The 27204-nt window shown below is 41.5% G+C and overlaps 1 protein-coding gene across 2 annotated transcripts in view; it reads left to right on the top strand.

Moving 5' to 3' along the window:
* ARID4B (AT-rich interaction domain 4B) overlaps window positions 1-27204 on the top strand; it is a 139820-nt gene that overhangs the window by 66859 nt on the left and 45757 nt on the right. For both annotated transcript variants that reach the window (XM_084623731.1, XM_084623730.1), the window contains exons 8-16: window positions 169-307; window positions 8859-8938; window positions 10447-10520; window positions 11483-11628; window positions 17765-17837; window positions 19513-19607; window positions 21022-21119; window positions 25204-25471; window positions 26919-27091. In XM_084623731.1, coding sequence (XP_084479857.1) covers window positions 169-307; window positions 8859-8938; window positions 10447-10520; window positions 11483-11628; window positions 17765-17837; window positions 19513-19607; window positions 21022-21119; window positions 25204-25471; window positions 26919-27091 — 1146 coding nt within the window. The remainder of the gene's footprint in view (window positions 1-168; window positions 308-8858; window positions 8939-10446; window positions 10521-11482; window positions 11629-17764; window positions 17838-19512; window positions 19608-21021; window positions 21120-25203; window positions 25472-26918; window positions 27092-27204) is intronic.

The following is a 27204-nucleotide window of genomic DNA, read 5'->3' as shown; positions in this document are numbered from 1 at the left end:
CTTTTCTATTTTTGTAAATTTCCTATAGTAAATTGAAAAAAAATCTCCTCTTATCCATGCTTTAATTTCGTTTCAGATAGTTAGCTTTGTACCCTCTCTGATTGGCAGGTTATAAACCTATACACTATCATGAAGTTTAGTTTAAGTCTCTCTTGTTTCCCATTGTAGCCCAGAAGAAGAATCTTCATCCTCATCCAGTGATGAAGATGAAGATGATAGGAAACAAACTGATGAACTACTAGGAAAAGTCGTGTGTGTAGACTATGTTAATGTGGATAAAAAGAAAGTTCTGTGGTTTCCAGCCTTGGTAAGTGTTTAATTTTTATTTTGTAGAGGCTTTTAATCTTTTATAAGCACCAAATGAATAGTAATTGTCCTTTTTTCTTTGTCCTGTGTGGCTCACATGCAACCAATGTACACAATAGTATGTTTCTTAACATTAAACAGTATCATAATTGTCCAGGGGAAATATATATCAAAAAAGTTTGCTAATAAAAGCAAATGCTAATGTGGTTGTAATCTTTCAAATAATCAGACTTACTGATTTTCTTAATTTCACTTGAATAACTTGTGTTAATTAGGGCTCACTGCTAAATAACCAATGTTAGCTTTTCTAGATTACTGTGATTTTTATTTCAATACCAAGATTCATTAAAAGGGATAATTTAAGAAATGCTCAGTAACTGAATAAGTACCTTATTTTGTTCTTCCATGATCTTTCTAGCTGAATACAAAGATAGATTACTATCATGTTTTAAAGGAAATTTCCACTTAACTATCTTTGACTAAATATCTGATTTTAACTAATGCTTTTTTTTTTTTAACTGAAAACACCTAAAACACCTAAAACTTCATTTGCATCTGGCCGGTATACTTAGAAAATGGTTTTCTCATACATAGTATAAGAATGGCTATGAATTTTTCATTGTGAGGTATTCTGCTCATTTCTCTTTGGCTCTTGGGGCAGACTTGCTGAAGACTCTTTATTTTTCTTTTTAGCAAAGAGGCCTGTGCACTCCCTCTGTTGAAAAGTTGCTGTACTGCACCAACAGCCCTGGTGAGTGCAGTAGCTGTCATCTTCTGCTCTCACTCTGAAACTTGCTACTCCCCTCCTCCTGTGGCTTGCTGTGCAGTCCAGTGGCTTTCCGAGGGAGTGCAGCAGTGCCTGTTGAGGTCGGGGTGAGGAGGCTCGGAGGGGAGAATCAACAAAGCCGGCAAAAGCTAGCCAAAAAAGGGCAGAATATCTAGCAGTGAGATGTTTCAGAGTAACAGCCGTGTTAGTCTGTATTCGCAAAAAGAAAAGGAGGACTTGTAGCTCACGAAAGTTTATGCTCAGATAAATTGGTTAGTCTCTAAGGTGCCACAAGTCCTCCTTTTCTTTTAGCAGTGAGATGTTCTTGTCAGTGGATGGTAGCATTATGAAAAACTAAAAATAAGTAAAGAAATAAAACATTTTACTTAATTGAAGGCTGTACTTAAAACTATGGTGGCGTATCCCCATACCTCCTGTTCAGTACCTCTTGAGACAATCAGTTCTATTAGTTTAAACCTTTTTATGTCCCTTTGGTTGGACAGGCTTCCTGGACACACTCATAACTGATCAACAGGTTCCCTTGATTGTACCTTCGGCACCCTCCAGTAGGATTGGGTTTATCTGAAAATCAATGGTAGTGTTACTCAAGGTAGCTGGGAGATAAGATCTTCAAGTATAGCTGGATTGGTTACAATGCATCTTTCCAGGGTCTTGGTGAAGGCAGGAGATGTTTCTTTTGGCTTTTTCTTGGAGATTAAAATAGCTTGGTATTTCTTGGAAATTATTAGGTAAACAAAATAAGTATTCTCTGGGGTATTTGTCCTGCGGATTACAAATCGAGAAGTTTAGCAATATTTTTTAATCACCACATATCCCTCTCTCACAGAGACCAAAGGGGCAGTCATTATTTAAAACTACAGCATACTTCAAAGTTAGTTCAGTAGTGCAGCACGGTTTGCAAATAAAACTTCCCCACCACTGTGACCAAAACCCAGCAATTTTAATCTCTCAGGTTGTTGCCAGTGTAGCCAATAACATTAGCCATAATAATAACATAGTGTTGTCTCTGTTGCTTACCTGGACAATCTGGAACTGAGAAGAAAGTCTCAAAAATAAGCCTCTACTTGAATTGGCAAAATGAAAACTTCCATGCTTAGGACAGGTTATTTTCAGAGTTTTTAGTGCTGTCCTAGTCAGCACAGATTATTTTACACAAAACTTTATTCCACAGAGATCTACCCTTTGCAAGCCACTGTCAGAGTAATACATATGGAGGGGAGGGTTTGTAAGTAGTCATAGTTCAGAAGCTCTGTCCTACTCTCAAGTATGAAGTTTACATTTCCCCACATAGTACTGTTGTGCGAATTTCCCACGGGTTAGAAAGTAGAACATCACTATTACGAAATTTCATAGGACAACATAGTTGTTGTTCAATGTACTTAATTTTCTTAAAAAAAGGTTTCAGAGTAGCAGCTGTGTTAGTCTGTATCCGCAAAAAGAAAAGGAGGACTTGTGGCACCTTAGAGACTTAGAAATTTATTTGAGCATAAGCTTTCGTGAGCTCACGAAAGCTTATGCTCAAATAAATTTGTTAGTCTCTAAGGTGCCACAAGTCCTCCTTTTCTTTTTAAAAACAAGGGTGTGTGTATGGTTTTTTCTCAAAAAAGTAATCTTAGTCAGAAGTATTCTGGTTGGTTGTGGGTTTAACTGCTTCAAGCTATAACCCTCCTTGAGCAAACAACATCATTCTCTTTCAGTAGATCATACTGTTTTAACCAAACCTAATATGGCTAGAAGTAAGATCCCTTTTGTATTTATACAACTCTCTTCAGTATAGAGAACGTAAATGTTGTAATACAAAAGTGAAATTGAAGTCTCTTTCATTATCCAAACTGAGTAAATACCAAAGCAAATGAAGAGTATAAATAGTGAAAAGCAAATTAGATTTTAAAATTTTTTTCATAATGTAAGGTGTTAATGCAAACAGTGGATCTACTTTAATATAATTTTACAATTTGTTGTTACTGTCTCTTGAAAAAACAAGATGCGAGACTTGTTCTGCTGCTCACCCTTCCACTCATTCTTCTCCAGTTTAAACTCTTCTGTTTCATACATCATTTTCTACCTAATCATGTGCCAATACAGAGTATACTGTTGGTGCTCAACAAATGATTAATAAACTCACTGCTGCCTTTTTGCTGCTATTTTGCTGTAGTTTACTTATTCTCACAATCTTGCAGTTAAAACTTAAAAATGTGTAATCTGTATAAATTACAGAAACATACCCTGTCTCAAATTAACCAGAGGGCATTTTTAAAATATAGTTTAAAAATAAAGTTAGTCCCCATTGTGGCTGTGCGGACTAATTCTTCCCAAGTACTATGAAGTATGTACTTTTTTCGGTGCCTTATCAGGAACCACCCTCAAGTTAACTTTGTAATCGGTTATGCGGCTCCATAAATATACACAGCACATTGTGTATAGTGTAAAGTTAGTGCCAAAAAGATAAAATGCCTGCCTCCAAGGGTTTATTTTCTCAGTTTGTGAGCCAAGGATTTAGTGCCTCCTTAAATTTAATCTTCTAAATAACGTTATTTTGTTGTAGAGAAACTTTGGCTTAATTTTATTGTACATTATAGTTAATAATGACTATATATTGGTATGAATAACAGAGACATATACTTAAAATGCTGAATAATACACTTCACAGCATGTGTTTTTTTCACTCTGTTATACTGTATTTGGTATCATAGTACATATTCTCTGGACCGCAAAAAAGATGGAATAGCTTTGATGCTTCTGAAATGCTATGCTTAGTCAAGATACTGGGCAAACCTTGACAGGTTTCAGAGTAGCAGCCGTGTTAGTCTGTATTCGCAAAAACAAAAGGAGTACTTGTGGCACCTTAGAGACTAACCAATTTATTTGAGCATAAGCTTTCGTGAGCTACAGCTCACTTCATCGGATGCATGCGATGAAGTGAGCTGTAGCTCACGAAAGCTTATGCTCAGATAAATTGGTTAGTCTCTAAGGTGCCACAAGTACTCCTTTTCTTTTTGGGCAAACCCTAATTCTCAGAATATTCCTCTGTGGTAGGGAGAGGTTCATAGGCTTGTTTGAACCTACACAGTGAGTCAGTAAGAGAGCCAAGGTTAGAAGTGAGGACTCTGGCTCACAGTCCTGTGTTTAGGTGCACTAGACCAGAGGCAGTCAATAACTGGACCATGGGCCAAATCTGGACCACCAGGCACTTTTGAACGGACCCCAAAATCTTTTTATTTGCTTACTATCATTGTTATTTTTTATTATTGTCTCTGGCATCTGGACCTTGCCTGTACGTTGACCAAGAAATTTGGACCTTGCGAAAAATAACTGACTACCCCTGCGTTAGACCATATTGCCTTTAATTTAAAGACCTAATTTTGATGAGGAGTATACTAGAGGCTGCTCTTATATAGTCTTGATCTAACCTACCTGAATGTTGTTAGAGAGGGTGTTCTGTAGGGCTCCATCTTGTCATCCCTCTGGTTTAATGTGTACATGAGACCTTTGGAAAAGTTAGTGAGGTGGCTTGGGTTGCATTATTTTCAGTCTGCTGATTCCCTGCAGCTTTATAATTCCATCTCCAGTGACTCATCTGGAGCTATTGGTTTGCATTACTTATTATCTGGAGATTAGAGCACAGAGGAGGGCTAGTTGGCTGAGATTTGATCCAGAAAAGACTGAAGTGGTGTTGGTTGAGGTAAGTCACCTGAAGTGATAGTGTGTGAGTGCTGTTTCTTCTCCTTTGAGGATGTGCATTTGCCTTTGATTGACCAGGTGTACAATTTTGGGGTCCTGGATGCTATTAGAAGATCAGGTAACAGCTACAGCCAAGATGGCCTTTTTCAATTTGCAGATGGTTAGGAGGTTGCATCTGTTTCTTGGGCCTAGCAACAGGGATCCATACCTTTGTCGCCTTGAAATAAGACTGCTGTAATGTTCTCTGCATGGGGCTACTACTTAACCTATTCAGAAACTGCAGCTGGTGCAGAATTTGATGTGCTGCTTATTTCCTCTTGTTTTTTCCTATCCCCCCCTCCCCCCCCAGATGTTCTGGTTTAACTTGGATTTAAACTTGGAGAGTGGTCAGTTTGGATGAGCTATTACCAGCAGGAGAGTGAGTTTGTGTGTGTATGGGAGTTGGGGGATGTGTGAGAAAACCTGGATTTATGCTGGAAATGGCCCACCTTGATTATCATGCACATTGTAGGGAGAGTGGTCACTTTGGATGAGCTATTACCAGCAGGATAGTGAGTTTGTGTGTGTGGTTTTTGGGAGGGGGGTGAGGGAGTGAGAGAACCTGGATTTGTGCAGGAAATGGCCCAACTTGATTATCATGCACATTGTGTAAAGAGTTGTCACTTTGGATGGGCTATCACCAGCAGGAGAGTGAATTTGTGTGCGGGGGTGGAGGGTGAGAAAACCTGGATTTGTGCTGGAAATGGCCCAACCTGATGATCACTTTAGATAAGCTATTACCAGCAGGACAGTGGGGTGGGAGGAGGTATTGTTTCATATTCTCTGTGTGTATATAAAGTCTGCTGCAGTTTCCACGGTATGCATCCGATGAAGTGAGCTGTAGCTCACGAAAGCTCATGCTCAAATAAATTGGTTAGTCTCTAAGGTGCCGCAAGTACTCCTTTTCTTTTTGCGAATACAGACTAACACGGCTGTTACTCTGAAACCTGTTATTAAACAGTATTTCTCTTTGTGAGCACATGGAACCTATGCTCTACAAAATGCACCAGCTATCTCTTGATTTCCAAATTGATTGTAGATGTTCATTTGACCTATAATGTCCTACATTGCATAAGATATACCTATCTAAGAAATTGTCTCTATCCCAGTGATACCCTGGGACAAGTGCAGTCAGTAGAGTCGCCTGCACTGAAGCTCCATTACTGTAAGAGGTGGGGGTGGCTGGCAGGGCACTCTACTTTAGGTCCCAGATGTTTGGAACCCCTTTCTCCTCAGGTCCATAACATCCAGAGTTGCCAGCCTTCATGGCATTCGCCAAGGCCCTCCCCTTGCATATAGAATCATAGAATATCAGAGTTGGAAGGGACCTCAGGAGGTCATCTAGTCCAACCCCCTGCTCAAAGCAGGACCAGTCCCCAGTGTTTGCCCCAGATCCCTAAATGGCCCCCTCAAGGATTGAACTCACAACCCTGGGTTTAGCAGGCCAATGCTCAAACCACTGAGCTATCCCTCCCCCTCAAAGTTGGGTAAGGCTGGTTGAGGTGCTGTAGGACTTGGGGGGTTGATTAATTTGCATTATATTTATGCTGTTGCTGGGTTTATTTTTAAACATTGTTTTGTGGGTGCCAGTGCCTTTGCTTGGCACATATTTTATAGTTTATTTTTAAAAAATTCAGTCTGCATAATAAAAATTCTTCTTCGAGTGCTTGTTCATGTCCGTTCCAATCAGGTGTGCACATGCCACATGCACGGTCGTCAGAAACTTTTCCCTTAGCAGCTCCCGTTGGGTCGGCTAAGGAACCCCCTGGAGCGGCGCCTTCTTTAACTCTTGGGATGATATGTCCAAGTACAAAGAGACGCTCCCTGAAGAGTCAAGAGTGGAGTTCTCAGCTCTGGTTGAGGAGGGGAAGGCATTGGCCCTTCAGCCTCCCTTGATGCGGCTGACTCGGAGGCATGAACCATCTCCTAAGGGATGGTCATGAGGAGAACCTCCTGACTCCAGGCTTCAGGTCTTCCCCCAGAGGTCCAACAGACCCTGCAGGACCTTCCCTTTGAGGGTGCAGGGCTGTTTGCAGACCAGACAGACTCGAGGTTCCATAGCCTCAAAGATTCAAGGGCAACAATGAAGTCTCTGGGGATACATACACCTGCTACCCAGAGAAAACCTTTCAAGCCTCAACCACAGCAACAGAAGAGGCAATATCAACCCCACCCAAGGCAGGATCCTCACCACCATAGGGGCAAGAACAATAGGCGTAGGCCTCCTAACCAATCGTCACGCCAGGGCCAGGGTCCGACTAAGCCACAGTCAGGATCCAAACAAGGGTTTTGATGGGGCGCCTGAGGACAGCGTGCCAGACTCCATACTGGATCCTTTCCCCTGCTTTCTGAACCATCTATCCCACTTCTACCATGCATTGTCCCTTATAACATCGGACAGTTGGGTCCTTCGCATGGTAGAGGTGGGATATTCTCTCCAATTCTGCTCCTCCCCTCTCTCCCACCCCTGTTCCCTGTCTATCTTCAGGGACCCTTCTCATGATCAACTCCTTGTCCAGGAGGTGCATCGCTCCTCGCCTTAGGGGAAGTGGAGGAGGTTCCTCAGGAACTAAGGGGCAAGAGGTTCTACTCCCATTACTTGCTAATCCCAAAAGCTAAGGGGGGGACTGAGACCCATCTTAGACCTGCGAGGACACAACCAGTTTATGGTAAAGTTGAAGTTCCACATGGTCTCTCTGAGTTCGATCATTCCCTCCATGGATCCGGGGGACTGGTATGCTGCCCTCGACATGAAAGTTGCATACTTCCACATAGCCATTTGTCTGGCCCACAGACATTTCTTTGTTGAGGTTTGTGGTCGATCACAAGCGCTACCAGTTTACGGTGCTCCCATTCGGTTTATCAATGGTCCTCCGGGTGTTCACCAAGTGCATGTTGGTGGTCACAACCTTTCTCCAAGAGGCAGGTACAGGTGTATCCCTATCTTGACGACTGGCTGCTTCGGGGGTGTTCCAGGGAGGAGGTGGAATCCCAAGTCTGGTTAGTCACAAATACCTTCCAGAGACTGGGTCTCCTCCTCAACATGGACAAGTTGACGTTGTCACTGACCCAAAGAATAGAATTCATTGAGGCGGTGCTAGACATGGTTGGTTCAGGTGAGAGCGGTATTGCCGGGGTCCAGATTCCAAGCACTAACAGGAATCATTCAGACTCTCAAGCGGTACCCCACCACGACTGCAAGGGTATTCCTGAGTCTCCTCAGACACATGGCAGCATGCATCTATGTGGTCAGACATGCCAGACTGAGACTCAAGCCACTCCAGGCTTGGCTCGCTTCAGTTTATCACCCAGGCTGACATAGTTTGGATTCGGTAGTAACAGTGCCAGGACGAGTCCTTGACACCCTATGCTGGTGGCTGGACCCTCGCATGGTGTACAAGGGAGTCCCATTCAGCGCTCCTCAGGCATCCATGACCTTAGTAACGGACGCATCAGACCTTGGTTGGGGGGCCCACCTAGGAGATCTACAGACTCAGGGCAGGTGGTCGCAGTCCGAGATCCCGCTCCACATCAATATAAAGGAGCTCAGAGCGGTGAGACTAGCCTGCCAGACCTTCAAGGACAGACTTCAAGTGCACAATACCACCGCCATGTTTTACATAAACAAACAGGGCAGAGCCCGCTCCTCCCCTCTCTGTCAGGAAGCTGAAGGTGCCACTCCAGGAGCTGCTAAGGGGAAAATTTCCAACAACTGTGCACGCAGCGCATGCACACATGATTGGAATGGATGTGAACAACATAACTCAAAGAACAACAGTTACAAGAAGGTGAGTAACCATTTTTTCCTCACTAAGGGCCCCTAACACTTTTACAGAGGAGCAGATTTCCTCTCCTAAACATTTGCAAGATTGGCCCTTAAAGGTGAAATCCTGAGAGTTGCTCAGCACCCTCAACTCCCATTGAAGTCAGTTGGAGGTAAGGGTGGTAAGCGGCTTGCTTGGTTAGGCTTTAAATAATTCCTCAAAGTGTTATAAATGCAGCATATCTTTTTTTTAATGTTTACCTCTTTCTTATCTTTTTGTAGGTGGTTTGTCCAGATTGTAGTGATGATATTGCAGTGAAAAAGGACAATGTTCTAGTTCGTTCTTTCAAGGATGGTAAATTGTGAGTAGAAACATAGAAGCTACCAATTAAATATGTGCACCATCTAAAGTGTGTGACACCTGCTGTTAAGCAAATGCTTTCCTGAATGTGTTAATGAATGGATGCTCATGATTAAGGCTACGATTTAGTCATGGGTATTTTTAGTAAAAGTCTTGGACAGGTCATGGGCAATTATCAAAAATTCATGTCTCATGACCTGTCCATGACTTGTACTGTAAATACCCCTGACTAAACCTGGGGGAGAGGGGGTGGGCAATGGCACTAACTGCTGGGGGCCACTTCCAGAGCAGCTGCTGCTCTGGCTGCCATGGGCACCGCTGCTCGGGAGGTTCCTAGGACCAGCTGCCCGGGGCCGCCCGAGCAGCAGCCGGTACGGCTGGCTGCGAGGCCATCTGAGCAGCTGGCTGCAGAGCCGCTCCAGCAGCGGATGGTGTGGCTGTCCCCGGGGCCACCTGAACAGCTGACCCTGAAGCCATCTGTTTGGGCAGCCCTGGGGTCAGCCACACCGGCCGCTGCAGAAATCACGGCAGTCACGGAAAGTCATGGAATCCGTGACTTCTGCGACTTCCATGACAGACATGGAGCCCTACTCATGGTGCACCCAAATTTTTAAGGCAGTTGGATTTTTTCAGCTCCATTTTTTTAATACTGTACAAAACTATAATAGTGAAAAGGGTATATTTTAATTAACTGTCAGCAATATTTAACTCGCTGAAGAAGATATTGTCTTATTGAAATAAAATTGCATGATAAATCGTGATTTATTGATTTATTGTCCAGATACATTTCATATGCTCTTTCTACACATTTAATAGCTCTGTGTATTGTTTGATATTATCCCTTTATAACAGGGCTTGTCAAACTATTTTTCTTCTCTGGGCCCTCCCTTTGAAAATATTTCAGGCAGTGATGACCTTACCCCCCCACCCGCCACCTTGTTTCTGGACATAGCTTTCATGGCATCAGTGCACATCCCTACAGAGCTAAGTAACCATACCATGCCACCTTTACTTCTGCGCTGCTGCTGGCAGTGGCTGTGCCTTCAGAGCTGGGCAGCCACAGCTCTCCAGCTGCCCACATCTGAAGACAGTGCTCCCGCCAGCAGTAGTGCAGAAGTTAGGATGGCAATACCATACTATTCCACGCTTACTTCTGCAGTGCTGCAGAGTGATGGCACTGTCTCCAGCGGTAGGCGCCCCAGCCAGCAGCCGCCGCTGTCTGACCACCCAGTTCTGAAGGCAAGGAAACAGGATGAGCCAGGAAAAATCACGGACATTTGTTTGTATTTCAAAAACCTACGCGGACAGAGATCGGAGGACCAAAAAAAAAGGTCAGGTCCGGGAAAATCTGATGTATGGTAATCCTTGATCTCACGACCTTAGCCTTGCGACCCCCCCTTTGGGTCAGGATCCCCAGTTTGATAAATGCTGGCTTTTAAAAATATGTGATTTTTAAGAAGTATACTTTAAATAATTGTTGCCTTGTCAACACTCTTTTAAATTCTTTAGTGCTTCTGTACCAAGAAAAGATGTTCAAGAAATTAGTGAAACTTCACCAAAGCCTGATGCTTTGTTAAAACAAGGTAAGAATAGCCTTTAAATACAAAAAGAGCATTTTTTTCTTGATTAATTACAACTAGCTAGTGGTATATATTGCACCAAATATGTAAGAAAGCATGCTTTTGCATTCTGTAAAATTACAGAAATACGGCTTCCCTATGACGTTGTCTACAGACTTATAGAAATTTTTCATTTCTAAAAGTCATCAAGCACAACCTTTAAAAGCATAAAAACTGTAATGCATTGATTATATATGCTGGAACAACAAACAAAAGGAGTAGTAATGTAGTGGAAACCAACTTCATGGATTTTGTCTGAAATCCGGCCCCCCTGTGTTGCACCTTCATAAAGTTGTTTGCACCATGGTGCACTCATCAGGATAGCCTTGAAAGGGTTGCCTCCACACATTCTGCATGCTGAAGAGGTGGGCTCTTCGGCAAGCTACATTGTGTGCTCAACTAATCTTTGCAAAATAAATGCTTATATTGTTGTTACTTCAGTCCTCTTTATTTCCCATTCCTACCCTTTTATTTATCCACAAGTTGCATCTTTTCATTAATTTGGACCCTAAATTCTTTAGGACAGGGATGCCTCTTAATTATGTGTTTGTACATGGCCTAACAGAGGGGGTTGGTGCCTTTAGGCATCACTTCAGCATAAATAGTAACAACTGTAAATAGCTTGGAGTGCCTGATGTAGAGACTACTGGGTATGCATGGCTGAGCACCTCTGCATAAGGATGCAGATAAGGAGTGGCTGCGGAACAACACTGCTAAAGTCCTATGATTTGGATTCTCACTCTTCCCTTGCCTTCCCCTAATCTTTCTTTTCTTTTCTTTTCTTTTCTTTTCTTTTCTTTTCTTTTCTTTTCTTTTCTTTTCTTTTCTTTTTTCTTTTCTTTTCTTTTCTTTTCTTTTCTTTTAATTTTTTTTTTGGAGCAAATGGATCCTTCTTCTAATGCTAATAAATGCTGGTCTTCTTGCAGCCTTTGACCAAGCCCTTGAATTCCGTAAAAGCAGAACTGTTCCCAGTAACTGGAAGACTGAGTTGAAAGAGGAGAGCTCCAGCAGTGAAGCTGAAGAAGAGGAAGAAGATGAAAAAGAAAAGGAGGATAATAGCAGTGAAGAAGAGGCAAGTATAACATTGCAAACTGTCTGTTTTCATCAGCTGTATATTGGCACTCTGCTTAGAACTCAAGAGCACAGATTTTCTTGCTCCTTGTATCTTTAATACACATGTCTTTCTTAGATGAAATTCTTATTTGTAAAACCTCTCTGTGGAAACCAAATTAATAACCATGAATGGACTCAGGAAGCTACCTCTTCACACATGCAGTCAAAGGACTGAATCAGTAGGAGCTAAAGATAGCTGAAAGACCAAATCCAAAGATTGAGCTTAGGATCAGATATAGCCCTTACTGCACCTGAAGCAGTAATATGTAAGGGCCAAGAGCTATGTTGTTGGGATAGGGCAGGGTGGGGCAAGGGGTGAGAAGGGAGTGAGAGACATGTGCTGCCAAGTGCATCTTACAGTTACTCGAAAAAAGAACAGAACATGCCCCTGACTAATACATGTTCATGACTACAGCATGCTTACAAGCTAATTGTAGAGACTGAATGTCTCCTAGCTGTGGTTAAAAATACATATTTATTGTACCTATATTTATTGCAACAAAAATGGGTAGGGAATAGCTTTCATATGTGGAGCGATTAATAAGACTGGGACTTTTCAGCTTGGAAAAGAGACGACTAAGGAGGGGGATATGATGGAGGTCTATAAAATTATGACTGATGTGGAGAAAGTAAATAAGTAAGTGTTAATTACTCCTTCTCATAACACAAGACCTAGGGTTCACCAAATGAAATTAATAGGCAGCAGGTTTAAAACAAACAAAAGGATGTATTTTTTCACACAACGCACAGACAACCTGTGGAACTCCTTGCCAGAGGATGTTGTGGAGGCCAAGACTATAACAGGGCTCAAAAAGAACTAGATAAGTTCATGGAGGAGAGGTCCATCAATGGCTATTAGCCAGGATGGGTAGGGATGGTATTCCTAGCCTCTGTTTGTCAGAAGCTGGGAATGGGCGACAGGATGGATCACTTGATGATTACCTGTTCTGTTCATTCCCTCTGGGGCACCTCGCATTGGCCACTTCCGGAAGACAGGATCCTGGGCTAGATGGACCTTTGGTCTGATCCAGTATGGCTGGTCTTATGTTCTTACCTGACACTGCAAAGGAAATGTAATATTTAAGGTAGTTGAAAATTGTCTTTAAACACATATCTGTTTTTATCTTAATGATTAGTTTTCAGTTGCCCTCCACCCCACGCCTTTGGAGGCAGCTGTTCTAAAGGAGGTTTTAAACGCTAAGGAAATTCACATTCCACCACCATTTGCATAGGGGTTCTGCTGGGGAAGCAGCGTATACAGGCCAGTATGGGAGTCTCACTGGCAGAAACTCCTTGGGAGATAAACTGAACAGCATGTCTCCTAGTTGGCCGGGCTGGCACATCCCTAGCACTGCTGGGCTAGGCCTTCTTGCTCCAGGCCTCCTTGTGGAGAGGAAGTTGCAGGTAGCTTGTACCATTTCTCAACCTTCAGGTGGACTTTCTGCTATCAGCCCTGGCTTCCGCTAGTTTGTGGTGGTGAAACATGAGGGATGAATTTGTCCTAATACTTTTTTAATCTTTCAAATAATTACAAAAAATGTCTAAGTTGTTGTATCTCTCCTCTTTCCTCTCCTATGCTAGAATTGGTTCACTAGACGTTATCTCTCTCTGCCTACCCTGACAAAAAGAAGCAGAAGAACTTTCAGGCAAGGCGCCAGCCCACCCACTCCTCTTCTACCTCTGTCTCCTTTGTTTTGGAAGTATGGAGTGCAGTCCTGTGCCTATCTTCTAATTAGCTGTTCTTTCCCCCGCCCCCAGTCTCCAGTCCAGAAATAAAGAAGACGAGAAAAGATGAAAGTCAGAGGAAAGAACTCTGCTTCACAGCTGGCTCTGAGGCTGTGTGTGTGGAGGGGGTTTGATTCTGTTATTTCCTCTGTACTTTCTCCTGGTGCTCAGATTCTGGCTCTGTCCAGAGGACCCCTCCTTTAGCCAGGGAGTGGGGGCTGTTTCTCTTGACTAAGTTATTCATCCCTGCAATGCTGACTGCAATGCAGCAGCCTAGTGCTCCCAACCCTTTGGAGCATTAGACACAAGGTTGAACTGTCTGGGTCCTAAACGACTACTGTACTCTGTGTCTCAACCCATCTTCTCTGGTTGGGGCTTTTCAGGAGGCTGCAGGTGTGTGAGGTTGGAATTCTGCCACCTCTCCAGACTCACTTACTCCTCATATGGTGCCCTTCTATGGTCCTTTCAGGGTTTGCCAACTGCAACAATATCTTTCTCTGTCTTTTATTCTCACCTACTTATGCTCACTTCTCCTGGAAGGTCCACTTGGGAGGCCATGAGTGAGGAGAATCTGAGCTCTTAAGTACTACTGTTTTTAAGGGTTTGGCCTTTAGAGCCTTTGCCTTTGGGAGGTAGCTACAGCTCCTTCTGCCAGCCTTGTCTTCGCTTGTGTAGCATGAGTTGCTGTTCCTTCCCCATGCAAGCTCCCTAAATGCCTTGGTGAACAAGCCTGGCTCTGGACACCTTCAAATCTAATGGGATTTGCTATGGTAGTTCTGAAATTGCTTCTCTAGTGTCTCTGGCATCTACTGGGCTGGAGGTTTGCAAAGTAACGGCTAGAGCTTCACTTTCTTTTTTTGAGTGGGAGCAATATGATCCTGCCCTGTTTTTCTCCTGTCTCCTCTTTCCATTTCAGTTGTTATGCTCTGTGGGTTCCCTGCATGGCCTTTCTCCTCCAACAAAATATGTGAGAGAGCACTCTTGGAACTAGACAATCTTTCCCCTCCAGATTGCTCTAGCTCATCCTGGGCCATGAAGAATTTCATTGGTTCCCTTATTACTACTCACATGGCCTCTCTAACTGTGCCGTTCAAGGCATGGGTAGGAACAGTTTTTTCATTTCCATCATCTTCATTTCACACTTAGATACCATGGTGATAGGTGCCATAGAAATCTGAGAGATTAGATTTTTTTTTTTTAAAGCTGCTTTCCGTCCTGTGTCCCCCTCCAAATGGGCCTCTGCCTCCCAGTCTCTTCTCCTTTACTAGTATGATGGGAATAGGAGGACTAAATCTAGCTTCAGCCAAATATGGAGGTGTGGACCAGGATCCACTTTGAGTTATAATAAAATATTTATAGTATGAGTGTTAGCAGGGAGCTGCTTGCTTCCTCAAGTTAGAAACGAGCTACTTTGCTGACTCCTTTAACCTTCATAATGCTGACAGATACACTGGTATTCCCAGAGTGAACACAGATGAGATTATCTAATGTAGCAATAGGCTGAGATAGCAGAATATTGAAGGTTATAGGTCTGCATCTAACAATCTCCCAAGATGCCTTGGCATCAAAGTACAGTCAGTCTGGTTCTTCATGAGATTCTCAGAATAGCAGGGATCATTAACTCGCCTTGCTACAGTGTCTCACTTCAGTCCCCCTGTGAAATCCATTGAGTCTGCACACTCTGAGAATGTACAAACGCTCTTCTGTAGATCTTGGCATATCAAATCTTAATTCTGTCCCATTAGCACATTGTTCTAGAATCTAGTGGGGAATTTAATTACAACAAGGGATATCTACTTGCAGTTTTGGTACTTGGTGTTACAAGTATCTGCTTTGTGCTTCAAAAATAGTATCTTAGGGTGTGTCTACACTACAGCTAGACACCCGCAGCTGGGCCGTGCTAACTGACTGGAGCTCATGGGGCTCGGACTAAGGAGCTGTTTAATTGCGGTGTAGATGTTTGGTCACAGGCTGGAGCTCTAAGACCCCACGAAGTGGGAAGATCCCAGAACTCAGACAGAAGCCCAAACTTAAATGTCTGCAGTTTAACACTGCAGTTAAACAGCCGTTTAGCCCAAGCCCCGTAAGCCTGAGTCAGCTGGCAGTGTCAAATTGCAATGTAAGATACCATAGGGTCCACAACGGATGGTAGCAGTATCTGCAGCACTCTGCTCAGTATCTACAGCACCTCTGCTTTTTGGCTCTCTTAGCGCTTGAAGGAAATTGTATACATGATACTTCTTGAAACCCTAGTTAAATTTCCTGGGAACATCTGGTCAGTGCTTTCCTCCCTGACCTCTTACGGTTCTATGTCGTCACTCTCTTGTGACAAGCATTTTCTTGGTTGTGAGCCACTTGCCAAATCTAACTTTTTTTCCTTCTCTTCTGACCCAGAGTACTTCAGGGAAGGAAATCTCCTGAATTTCCACAATATATGAGACTTTTGGTCTAAATAGAATACAGTCCTACTTCTCATTTTGCAAAATATCCCTGGCTGTTATTTTGTTTCTTCTTTTCACATGCGAGAGAAGGTATTTATTTCAGTCAGACCCAGCACAACCTCCCTTATTTCACCTTGATGTCAAGAAAGATCTTTAGCTATGTCAGGTTCCAGAGTAGCAGCCCTGTTAGTCTGTATCTGCAATAAGAAAAGGAGGACCTGTGGCACCTTAGAGACTAACAAATTTATTTGAGCATAAGCTTTTGTGAGCTACAGATCACTTCAGCGGATGCATCCGATGAAGTGAGCAGTAGCTCATGAAAGCTTATGCTCAAATAAATTTGTTAGTCTCTAAGGTGCCACAGGTCCTCCTTTTCTTTTAGCTATGTCAGTGATCACATTAGTAGTTTGGTATGGGAATTTCTTTTCCCTCACTTTATACTAAAGATTAAGAATCTTTAGCTGCTGTCAGCAACTTGGGCTGACCCTTCACCCATACGATCTGCTAAATTACTATATGGCCCTCTTTTATGCAAGTTTTTGTTATTAATTAATGTTAAATGGAGAATATGCCAACACATCAGAAGTATGTTTTCCTCTTGACTTCCACTGTGTATCCAATTAGTGTATTTGTTATAGGATGAGGGAGAGGACACGTACAACAAGAGAAAACTTCTTACTGGTAATTCTGTTAATTGTAGCCTTTGTCAGTCCTACTTTCATCCCTCCACCTGTTGAGGCTATTAAGTGAAGAGTTATCTTTTTTATCTATATCATATTCTTAGTAATTGTATTCAAATTTTGTAAGTTTCTCAGCGGAGCTCTGGTGCGTCTACACAAATCTTGATGAATAATACTTTTGTCTCCTTGCTTCTGGATTGGTGAAGTCATAATGCTTAGGGTAAGAAGTAGAATGGGAAAGATGAAGCTGATATGGTGACAAAGTAATTTTTCTTTATTTACAGAAATGATATATCAGTTATACTCACAGAAAGTCTGCTATGGGTCAGAATTAAAAGGAATACAAAGAATTGAAACTAACTCTTAGTCTGCGTGCCTCTTTGAAATATCTTAAACTTAGTGATTAAAATTCATAGAAGTTCTGATTACACTAGAAGTAAGATGATACTCATATGGGAAATATTAATTAATATCCGTTGAGGCACATGGTACTTCTGGGGATTTCCTAACTAGCTTGGGAGGAGCTGTTGGACTGAGCCACAGTGTCTTGCCATTGATCTCTGCTGATCGTTATTCTATGTAGGGGTTTATTACTGTAATAAATTTAATAGCCACAAACATTTTTGATGTACCTATTCTGCATTTGTTCGTTTCTAATTAATTCTGTGTATACTATGTACTCTGCATGCACATTGCCAGAGGAGTAATGTCATTGACCTCAGCGTGTTACTAGTGGCTTGTGGAACCACTGAAGAAAAAAGTGCAGGGACAATTTTACCTTCCACTTCATCTTTAAAAGTGACTTAATCCATCCAGGCATTAAAGAATAACCACATCTAATTATAGGACAAATGAATCTCAAAATTGTGTGTAGTCTTTTGAGGAGCAATACTCGTGTCTACCAGACTCTGTTTTCTGCCTAATTTAACACAGTTGAGAGCTTGTGTTGATTTATAAGAATTCTTATGACATTTTGATGATGATCTATTGAAAATCCATGAAGATCAAACCATATGTTTTATAGTTTTTATTAGCTGGAAATAGCCTTTCCTGCTTCCAGATGGCTTAACAATCAGAGACCATATGCCCTCTGTATAGCATGCTGTCAGTGTCATTAAATTCTACAGTAAATCAAACTTTGTAATGTAAACTTCATTTGCAACAATAGTTTTCCATATTAAAGTCTGCTAGTTAGAAGTGCTTAACAAGACAAGTGATAAATTTTCTTTTCTTGTATTACTTATATTAGGAAGAAATAGAGCCTTTTCCAGAGGAAAGGGAGAATTTTCTACAACAGTTATACAAATTTATGGAAGACAGAGGTGGGTGTTTTATCTTCAGTTATGCAATGTATATTGAAGCTTTGAGCTATGACCCACTATTGCTTTGCAATTCATTTTTGGGAATGAGTGTGGCCATATCCATCTTTTCTTCCTGTGATCTGGGAGATTGTAGTCTGTCACTTGACCCTCTTTGTCTTCTCAGCATTCACGAATGCTAAAATGCAGACATATCCCTGCTTTGCAAAATAAGTGGATATGCTCCATATACCCCTGTATATCACACACTATATTCCTGTGTTGTAGATAGCTGTGCATTTAATGCCTAGTTTTGTTCTTAATTCTATTACTGCATACATTCCATTTCATAATTTTAATAAGATGCCTCAATAAATGCATTTTAGAATGACAAATATCATTTGAATGGTTTAATTCATTCTGGTTTTAGCTTGTGCCTTGTAATACCACCTGAATGTTTGTGTTACTGATAAGGGAAACTGAAATGCCTTTAAAAACATATCCCTTTAATATGTCAGATCCTTAACAGATATATAGGTAGAGATTACAAATAAATATGCTTTCAGAAAGCAAATAGTTTCTCTCTTAATTGTGTGGTAAGACTTGTGTTCGGAGGCCTCTGTTTCACCTACACACACACACATATGAATTGTAATATCTTTAGTGGATTGAGATAAAAGTGAGCTTTTAAATAAAGCTGTAGAGTTTGATTATGATATTTATTATCTTATTGTTAAGAGCCTATCAAATTCACGGCCATGAAAAACGCTTCACGGACTGTTAAATCTGGTCCTCCCTGTGAAATCTGGTCTTTTGTGTGCTTTTACCCTATACTATACAGATTTCACGGGGGGAGACCAGTGTTTCTCAAATTGGGGGTCCTGCCCCAAAAGGGAGTTTCATGCGGGGTCACAAGGTTATTTTAGGGGGGTTACGGTGTAGCCACCCTTACTTCTGCACTGACTTCAGAGCTGGGCTGCCAGAGAGCAGTGGCTGCAGGCCGGGAGCCTAGCTCTGAAGGCAGAGCCGCCACCAGCAGCAGCGCAGAAGTAAGGATGGGCGTGATATGGTATTGCCACTCTTACTTCTGCGCTGCTGCTTTCAAAGCTGGGCAGCCGGACAGTGGTGGCTGCTGACTGAGAGCCCAGCTCTGAGGGCAGCAGCGCAAAAGTAAGAGTGGCAATACCATACCACGCCATCCTTACTTCTGCGCTGCTGCTGGTGGCGGCTCTGCCTTCAGAGCTGGACTCCCAGCTTGCAGCTGCTGCTTTCTAGCTGCCCACCGCTGAAGGCAAAGCCGCTGTCAGCAGCAGCGCAGAAGTAAGGGTAGCAGTACCGCAACACCCCCGCCCCCCACAGAAACCTTGCAACCCCTCCACAACTCCTTTTTGGGTCAGGACCCCTACAATTACAACACCGTGAAATTTCAGATTTAAATAGCTGAAATCATGAAATTTGTGATTTTTAAAATCCTATGACCGTGAAATTGACCAAAATGGGCCGTGAATTTGGTAGGGCCATACTTATTGTATAAATAGAAAAATAAATAAATACTGTACTACGGACATGATATGGTCAGAGTCAAAGAGCTTGCAGTAATATATTTAGTAACGTGAAATAGTATAGGTATAAATTTCTGGTCTTGTGCTCAGTAAAAAGACACACTTCAAAATATTTTAATAATTGTATTCTTCCACAGGGACTCCTATTAATAAACGACCTGTACTTGGATACAGAAATTTGAATCTCTTTAAATTATTCAGACTTGTACACAAGCTTGGAGGATTTGATAATGTAAGTATTAAAGTTAAGATGGAAAGTATTTTAGGTGCATAAAGTCTGAGGAAAAAATATGATAGATTAGATTTAAGTCATAGTAAATAAGACTCCTATACAAAAACTCTAGGTGAACAGTAAATCCTACAACATAATACACCCAGCAGCATTATTAAAAAAACAAACATTCAAACAAATTATATAATCTAATTTCTTTGTGATACATGCGGTAGATCTAATTATTGCTGTATAATAATGTAGTCAGTCAGAATACTTCCTTTTTCTCTGAGGATTCAATGAATACCGGTCTGAGAGAGCCTTTGTTTTAGACACTGAGCAAATAGTAGACTTCTAAATCACTGCACAAGACCTCAAATGCAAGCAATCTGAGTTAAGGGTTCTATGGCATCCTTAACTCCTCCCCATTGTGGATCATATATAGAAGACTGTGCTGCCTGGAATTAGCTGAACTGAACTTGAAGCAGCAATTGGATCACTTACTTGGAATTCCTGGGGAAGTAGGCACTATTCCTACTTTTGACATCTTCTTATAAATTAACTTACAAATTGGTCATGTATATTTATGCAGTAAAATGCAGTGTCATCTTCTGATGCTAAGAAAAGGTCACATACTTAGAGGACAAGATGTGTTACAGTGCCTTTTGAGGACTGTTGGAACTGAGCATACTAAACAGGTTACAAAACTTGAGCATATTAAGAGTGTAAAAAGGCAGTGGAAGAGCTGATAGAGGCAGTTTCTGGGGAACCTGGGTATAGCACCATTCAGGACTTTAAAAATTGCCACAAACAGTTTGAACTGCCTTCTTTATTCTAAATTAAAACTCTGGATTGGGTAAATAAGGTTACTATCAAAGTAAGTTTTTGCTATAACCCACTTGGCTGACTCCTGCAGTTTAAGACTGTGGCTTACTGAAATGCAAAATGACAGAAGTTCTAAACTGATTATAGTAATTCTAGGTTTCAGAGTAGCAGCCATGTTAGTCTGTATTCTCAAAAAGAAAAGGAGTACTTGTGGCACCTTAGAGACTAATCAATTTATTTGAGCATAAGCTTTCGTGAGCTACAGCTCACTTCATCGGATGCATGAAGTGGAAAATACAGTGAGGAGATTAAATCTCCCCACTGTATTTTCCACTTCATGCATCCGATGAAGTGAGCTGTAGCTCACGAAAGCTTATGCTCAAATAAATTGGTTAGTCTTTAAGGTGCCACAGGTACTCCTTTTCTTTTTATAATAATTCTGTGCAGCAGAACAGTGATTTTTTTTGTTGACTAGATTCTTTTGTGGATCTGAAGACATTTTTTTAAAATTGTTAGCATTCATCTATTATTGCAAAGATAATAGACTTAAGTCAGTCTTGTGTTTTGTACTAGATTAATGTGCACAATTGTATTTTGCTGTGTGTAACAGATTGAAAGTGGAGCAGTGTGGAAGCAGGTGTATCAGGATCTTGGAATACCTGTGTTGAACTCAGCTGCAGGATATAATGTTAAATGTGCTTACAAAAAGTAAGTGATACAGCACGTGTAAAACGGATGAAATATGAATGGTGATACCATTGTGGGGTGTTTATGTATAGATTCCAGTGGAAACACCTCTTTTATGAAAAATAGTTACTGTAAATTGTGTATTATTAATTATTTTGGAATTTTAAGACTCAGAAATATAGGACGGGCAGGGACCTTGATAGGACATCTAGTCCAATCCCCTGCACTGAGTTGGGACTACGGCCTTGTTTACACTACAAAGTTATGCACTTTTAATTAAAGCATTTTAATTAAAACCACAGTTGCATGTCCACACTAGCTCTTTGTGTTGGCAGAGCGCATCCACACTAACAGCTCTTGCACTGACAGAGAGAGCAGTGCACTGTGGGTATTTATCCCACTGTGCAACTGGCTGCAGGGTGCTTTGGGAAGGGTTTGCAATGCCTCATGGGGCCGGTACAGTGTCACAGGCTGCAGTTTCTCTATCCTATCATTCCAGGGGCATCCTGCTAGTTTGCCAGTTGCTTTTCAACTGAAGTTTGGGGTGGGAAGGAGGCAGAGGAGGTTGGTGTGTCTGGGGTTGGGGAGACAGCAGGCTGACCGACCTATCCTGAGGCAGGGGGAGGGGGACACCCCCTCCAAGTCAGCCCCCGGCTCTGCTCGGCACAGCAGTCTCTCCCAAAGCAGCCCACTCTGCCTGCCTGCCTATGGTTCTGTGATTCCCTCCAAGTTCTCCCACAGCCTCCTCAGCTGCTGGGAGCAGCATCCTGAGAAGCTCTGTGAGTTCTCTATGCTGAGGAATGTCAAAGCAGCACAGCAGTCCTGCTCCCAGCTCCCCGCAACAGCAGTCTGCCAGCTGCTGTATTCCTAGTGCAGGGCAGAACAGGAGCATTCCACCTTAATGGTTAGTTCCCAATCCCAGAGCAGAGCAGCAGGCTCAGCTGTCAGATACTTCCTGGAGCTTTGACAGGGGAGGGGTGCATGCCTGCAGGGCAGCAGAGATTAAAACAGTGAACAGAGCCGTCACAATAGACATTGTGGGATACTGGTGGAAACCAGTTATGTCAACAAAACAAACAGCAGTATGTACGCTGATGCTTTGTCATTTTAACTTTGCCGCAAAAACCTTTGTGCCTCTCGTTGAGGTGGTTTTATTTTGTCAGCAAAATAGCAGAGTTTTACAAAAGGCAGCTTTTGCCGACAAAACTTCGTAGTGTAGACAAGGCCTAAGTTGTTGTTTACCTCATGCTACACTTAGGATTGTATCTCTTCTGTTATGTATGTTCTTCTTCTCTGTTGTGTCAAACATAAGCTACTTGTCTTTACTTTCAGGGTCCTTCACGACCTCTCCGCACCCTATCTGTCATCTCTGATTTAGCATCAAAAGGTCAACTCTTAACCTCTTATTGACCCATGATATCAGCCTCCTTTACCCACTTGTGAAATTTTTCAAACCAGCGCCTTTGTGCATTCTCCCATTCTGCCTCTCATGCTTGAGAGAAGATTCCTGTACACATCTGCAAAACTAATTCACTATTCTTCTCCCCTTAAAATTCTCCTCTGCCATTAAGCCTATGAAAAACTTGACAATAGCTGGGCCACTGGTGTTCTGAGACGGCTTCCTACCACGCTGACCAATCTGTCTCATGATTTCCTTGTACTCCCTCTTTGGTCTATTTGTATCCATCTGGTGTCTCTTGTTTTACACTTAGATTGTAAGCTCTGTGGGGCTGGGACTGTCTTTTTGTTCTGTGTGTATAGTACCTAACACAATGGAGTCCTGGTCCAGGACTGGGGCTCCTAGGCACTATGATAATACAAATAATAAAAAATAATAATAGATATAAAAACTTCTCCAGTGCCAGAGGAACTTAAATCTGTGGGTTTTGGATGGGGGTTCGTTTGCCACAATATCTTAAAACATGTATATATTTTGATGCATTTTTGCTCTTTTTTAAAAAAAAGTACAGTAAAAGCTTTGTTATTCGGCATGTTGGGGGAATGGGGGGTGTTGGTTAGTCAAAAATTCCAGTTAACTGAGCATTATACTTACCAATGGAGGGAGGGAGTTTGGTTGTGGGAGGGGGTTCAGGGCTGGGGGTTGGGGCATGGGGAGGGAGGGAGTGCAGGCTCTGGGAGGGAGTTTGGGTGCAGGAGGGGGCTCGGAGCAGGGGGTTGGGGGTTTCTGGGTGCAGGATCTGGGCGTCGCTCACCTCGGGTGGCTCCCCGCAAGCGGCAACATGTCTCTGCTGCTCCTAGGCGGAGGCTCGGCTAGACGGCTCTGCATGCGGTCTGTGCCCGCAGGTGCCAACTCCGCAGCTCCCATTGGATCTCCAGTGGGAGCTGCGGAGCCAGCGTTTGGGGCAGAGACAGCGCACAGAGCCCCCTGACTGTTCCTCTGCCTCGGAGCAGCAGGGACACGTCGCCACTTGTAGGGAGCCACCTGAGGTGAGCGCCGCCCAGATCTGGCACCCTGAAATGCCAGTTTCTAGAGCTTTCTGGTTGGCAAAGTTCTGGATAACACAGCTTTTACTGTATTGGGAAAAAACAAAACAAAAACAAAAAACAGAAGGGTAAAACATATAGGAAGGTAAATCAGAGGAGTGGAAAAACTTGCATTATTATACATTCTATACTGCTGTTGTCAAATGTTGGTCCACAAAGCCCTTGATGATGTCCACAGAATGAAGTAATGGGGAATCAGTAGTAGGGGACTGGGATGGTAGGAGGGTGGGAGGTGGTTTGTGAAATGATCTCTCGCTCTGTTATGAAGTGGTCAGTAGAATTGAAGTGTTTGGGGATAGCTATGTGGTATCATGAGAGAACCTTTCACATATGTATCTTTTTGATACTGATATTCCTAGATAAATGAGTAAAAGGTAAAAGATGGTGGATTTAACAAGTTTTGGTTTATTTTTAATATTTATTGTAATGGTAAGACCCTACTTTTGGTAGGTATTAGCCTTATGTTAGTCCAGTGCTTAAAATATTGTGGATTTTCTTTAGATGTTCTGGAGGAGCTCTGTAGTGTAAAGATAAAGATATAGAATAAAATGGTAAAAAGGTGCAAGAATGAGAAGAGGATAAAGGAGGATAAGTACAACATACAAATAAATGTATAAAAGAAAAAGCCAAGCATTTGACTTGTTTGTAATGATATTTATACGTTACTGGGGTAAGGTTTCTGGAACAAGGAATCTCAGCACAGTGAAATAATCTTTGGTAAATATTTAAGTATGGTGTTACCATTAGTATTCTCCAAGAACTTTAAGAAGTCAGTTCAAATTCCGTAGTATTAAGCTAGTCATTGCTAATGATATGATTCGTTTGAATGATCTTCTTTCTGATGCAGATATAATAGCATTTGAGAAAGGAAGATAGAGGGATATGTCCGCAGCAAAATAATAAATGCTTAATGCAGTATTGCAGTAAAAAGTCACTTTGTGTTACAGGGTGACGTACCCCAAATTCACTGAAACCAGGGAGTATTATCAGTTTTGAAGTTTGGAGTGTATTTGTTTCAAGGCAAACCACTATCACTTGTATTGCTTGTTTCTGTCAGTTTTTATAACGTGCCATCACATGTGGCCTATGTCATAACTAATAATCAGAATCAAGTAGGCTTCTTTCTAGGAGGCTCAGAAAATGCCAGTTGTAATGATAAGCATAATTTTCAAATTGGTTTGATAATTCATTCAAGCTGAGAAGCACTTATTGAGTTTCCATATTGCTGGGCTGAGCAAACTGGACACTGCCTTACCTTCGGACTTTTCCTTTCCTGAATTGGTAGAATATTTTTATTCCTGTTTGTGTTCTTAAATGTTTTCTGAATTTTTGGTATTTCCGTAATACTGGTTGATTAAGAGGTATCATTTGCATTTGTTTAAGTATAGTAAGAAGTAGAAACAAAAAAAAAGAAAAATGGTCAAACTGATACCAGATTTTCACAAACAAATTTTATTAGACAGTTTTAATATAACCTATTTATTGTATCCTATGAAATACATGTACCTTTTTTAACAAAGGTATAAAGAGCTCACTAGGTTAATAGATATGTAAATTAATGTTAGCATGATGTCATGGAATGTAATTTTTCTTCCTTCAGATATCTTTATGGTTTTGAAGAGTACTGCACATCGGCTAATATCGAATTTCAAATGGCATTGCCAGAGAAAATGACAAATAAGCCCTGCAAAGAGTGTGAAAAAGAAAAAGAATTGAAAATGCTCGAAGAACCTGACCAGGATGTAAAAGAAATAAAAGTTGTTAAAGAAGAGCATAAGGAGGAGGAAGACGTGATAATACAACAGGAAGAAACAAAACCAGCTGAGAATGATAATGAATGTAAAGAAAATGATAAACCCACCCTTCTGGTAAAATACTTTGTTTATGTTAAGCCCAGTTGCTAAATTGAGGTAGTGTTTGTCGGGGGAGTAGGAGGTAGTGTATTAAGTAGGGCTGAAATCACCTTGGTTGAGTTAAAAAAGCAAACAAACACCTAAACAGTTCAGCACGTTGTCTTGATAATGCATAGTTCTTTCCTTATTATTAATACTGATCATATCACAGCTTGAAAATAGGGTTTGGTGGCTGACAGCAGCTGCATAGCTAAAGGAGGATAAGTACAACATACTGTGGGCCAGATCCATCTCTGAATGTATGCTGGCTGCTACAGAGGGTCTTGGAGGCAAAACGTCCATGACCTCCTACAGAACAGCTGCAACCTCACAGCTGTTGGGGAACCTTACAGTCAAATCATACCAAAATGTGTGGCCTACTTTGGCCTGAAAGGGGCTGTATCCTCTCAGCAGCTGTAATAGTAGGGTTTCTGTTTTGAACCTGGCTTTAGATTTAGGTCTCAATCCTACAATGCATTGCGTCTGCATGGACACCTTCTATTCCCATCCCCAACCCAAAATCAGTAAAGTTCCACAAGAGTTCAGGGGGTCTGCCCCAGGGCAATGCATTGCAGGACTAGGACCTATGCACTTCAGAGGGATCTTCAGGCACACGTTTAAGCCTTTAGAAAGCACCATTGAGGTTGTTGGGATTCTATGTAGATGTAAAGATTTGTCTGAGTGAAGTCATTTGTAAGTCAGGGCCTTAAGATACTCACACACCACCCCACCAAAGACACCTGAAAAGGGTGGCAGGAGCACTACTTGATATCTGTTTTTAAGACCCACTGCATTTAGTGTAAAATCTTTAAAAGGAAACCATCAAAGAGAAGCTTTCAGTTTAAAAATTGCATTTCATAAAAACACTAGGACCTAAGATTATTAAGATGACTACATGTAAAATGCTGTTAATTTTTTTTAGTGCTGTTCAGCTTGGAGAATGAAAATTGACTAGTTGGTTTTACTTTTAGTTTAGTTTCTAGTCAGCTTCGCTTTTGGATTCTCATGAATTTGGCACAATGAAACAATTTTGAGTCACATAGAAAAAAAATAATGTTTGTTTTTTGTTCAGAGGTTGTTTCCATTGGAATTGAAAGAAATATAATTGAAACTAGAATTTCTAAAGTGTTTTTAAAGCTTGGTTTTTTTAAAGAAATTTGGGTGCAGATTTGTTCTGGCAGCTTCACTTTAAATGTTTCTTCTATTTAAAACATTAATGGTAGATTCTGTGGCTCTGACTCAAGCAATCCTTCTGCAAAAGTTAAACCTCATTTAATAAAGCAGTATATACTGGGAATGGTAACAATCCTAAATTATTTGAATTATTTCTGCCAGTTGGTTAAGTGTGTTTTGTCTGCCTTTTTTCAAATGTTTGTCATGTTGATTTCTATTGTAGGTTAACTGCATTTTTATATTTTCTTAGGAAAACAAAAAAAACTTGCAAGAATCTGTATATACTCAGTCTGACCAGGAAAAGGAATTCAGTTCAACCAAAACAGAAGATGAAGCCAATCTGGGAGATAAAGAGGAAGAGAATATTAAAGAAATGGAAATTCTTAACACAAACATGGAGGCTGAAGAAAAAGAAAAATCAGGGTAAGAGGGGTTTTTGTAAGTTAAGGAACCTGATGTCACTGATTTTTTAATTAAAAGTATGTTTGAACTTCAACATCAAACGATATTGTGAGACCCTGATCCTGCAAAGACAT

This window comes from Lepidochelys olivacea (assembly GCF_965140295.1).
Source record: "Lepidochelys olivacea isolate rLepOli2 genome assembly, chromosome: 3".
Lineage (NCBI taxonomy): Eukaryota > Metazoa > Chordata > Testudines > Cheloniidae > Lepidochelys > Lepidochelys olivacea.
The sequence above is the reverse complement of the archived record's forward strand: the minus strand, read 5'-3'. Positions and strand labels throughout refer to the sequence as shown.